The sequence below is a fragment of the Limulus polyphemus genome, unplaced genomic scaffold, assembly GCF_000517525.1.
Source record: "Limulus polyphemus unplaced genomic scaffold, Limulus_polyphemus-2.1.2 Scaffold200, whole genome shotgun sequence".
Lineage (NCBI taxonomy): Eukaryota > Metazoa > Arthropoda > Merostomata > Xiphosura > Limulidae > Limulus > Limulus polyphemus.
In genome coordinates, this window is record NW_013665810.1 from 244,370 (window position 1) to 246,375 (window position 2,006).

Consider the following 2,006-nt stretch of genomic DNA (forward strand, 5'->3'; position numbering starts at 1 on the left):
AGTTTTTTTTCCTAAAATAATGTAATTATAATTTACTGAATACATTTAGTTTACTGCTGCATTATGAGCACAGGTTCCACATCCTTTCCATAATTCCAGGGGCAAGCGGAATACTCCTTGTCCACTTGGTTGGGGAATGAGGATGAATGTTCATAATTCCAGACTGGATGAGTTCTGGTTTTTGGTTGAGTACGGCATACACAATCCCGTCATTCCGATCCTGGGGTGTTGCCTTTTGGACTTCTTCAGGTGGAGGAGAAAGTTTGTTCACTTTGGTGTTGCTTACTTTCTCGACATGATTCCGGTAGTACGAAACTCATCACTCTATGTTTACAGGTTGGGATCCAATTAATAGTATATATAATCTTGCAGACCAATAGCCCTCGCCACCAACGTGAGATATATGTACCACAACCCCTTAATTCCAACCACAAGTTGTGGAACCTCAGCTATCTGGTTGGGGCTGGCCTATACTGACGATTACTCATATTCTATTCTACCTTTGATATAAGAACTGAGTTCCAGGTGAAGAGCATACCTGTTCTGGATGTAGTGCAGTTCCCCCACTCTTGTACCATCTTTATCTTAGTACATTCCTGTTCTATACAGATGCTTTCTGTATGGTTCATGCCTGCACCAGCCCTTCCACCTTCTTAATGTGGGATTCTAACTATAGTGTCAATGAAGGTAAGTATGTTTTGGAAGTTAACATTTTCCAAAACTGAAAATGTATTTCCAATAATACTTACCTCTGCTGACACTTTCCCGCCCTACCTCCCCACCAAAAGCCAGCTTATGTTACATTATCTGAATGAGGTGCTCATATACAGTACTTAGAAAGAGGGCACACAGAAGTTGGTGGAGAATTTTGCAAATTAGAATTTACCAAGGGCATTTGAGTGGGGTATAGAAGACTGGAGTAAGTGTTTTCAATGCTTAGATGGGCAAAGAGTGGAAACCCTGGAGATCAAGAAATAGCTATACTGTCAGCGGAGGTAAGTATTATCGAAAATACACCTTCAGTTCAGGAAAATGTTAACTTCTATCATTGTATTTGATTTCTCTTTGTTTTATGCTTTCTAGTATATTTCCAACACTTTGAAAATTTAACTTATCCTAGTATTTGGACATTTCTTGTGTTTAACTTGTTTTTCATGATATTGTGAAGTATATGCATTGTATCTTATTCAGAATACTAATTTATTAATCTCTTTTTTTTTCCTGTAGTCCTTATCAGACGAGTCCTCTAATGAGAGTCCACCAAAAAAGAAGAAACATAATCCCATCACATGGCCATGACTGTTGTGTTATGTCATTTTTGATTTCAATCATTTCAGTAGATATTGATAAAGAAAATAAAATGTACATATTAAACATAAAATTGATGGGATACTTGGACATTGTAATACAGGGTGTCCACACTTTATTCTGTCAGGTAGGAAGTTTCTCAGTCAAGTATGATACTCTGATTTACCATTATGTACTGATGATTCAACTTTAAAATACAGTAACTGGTAAGTTATTCTGCGAAACTTCTTCATTTGCATGTGTCACACTGTCAATGAAACTTTGTTTACTAAAATACTTGCTTCGTTTTCCCCCTCTGCACTTGTCATCTTCAACATGAACAGTGGTTCGTTTAGCTCCACATTATTTGCCTTTCTCTGTGCCAAGATGTGGGCTCATTGGGTTTCATATATTTTTTCAAAAAAGATAAATAATTAGTTTATTCCCTGATCTTTTTCACATCCTTAGTTTAAAGTGTTAACATGTGAGTTTGATGTCAAAAGTTTTTTTTTCCCAAAAATAATGAATTATAATTTTACTGAAATACATTTTAGTTTTACTGCTTGCATTACAGTGAGGAAGCATGAAAGACTAGACTTCATATAAATTATTGAGTGCCAAGTTTTTGGGCAAAGCTCAAAATTAGTGGTGGCTAGCTGACAAACCAACAAGCTCTAGTGTTTAGCCAAAGACCATCATGGTGCGTTGGTATTTTTTAG

The 2,006-nt window shown here is 36.5% G+C and overlaps 1 protein-coding gene across 1 annotated transcript in view; it reads left to right on the forward strand.

Annotated features, from left to right (window-relative positions):
• Positions 1 to 1,522, forward strand: part of LOC106478334 (ashwin-like) — a 20,879-nt gene extending 19,357 nt beyond the window's left edge. The window contains exon 4 of the mRNA XM_013938871.2: positions 1,228 to 1,522. Coding sequence (XP_013794325.1) covers positions 1,228 to 1,299 — 72 coding nt within the window. The 3' untranslated portion in view covers positions 1,300 to 1,522. The remainder of the gene's footprint in view (positions 1 to 1,227) is intronic.
• Positions 1,523 to 2,006: the final 484 nt, after the last annotated feature.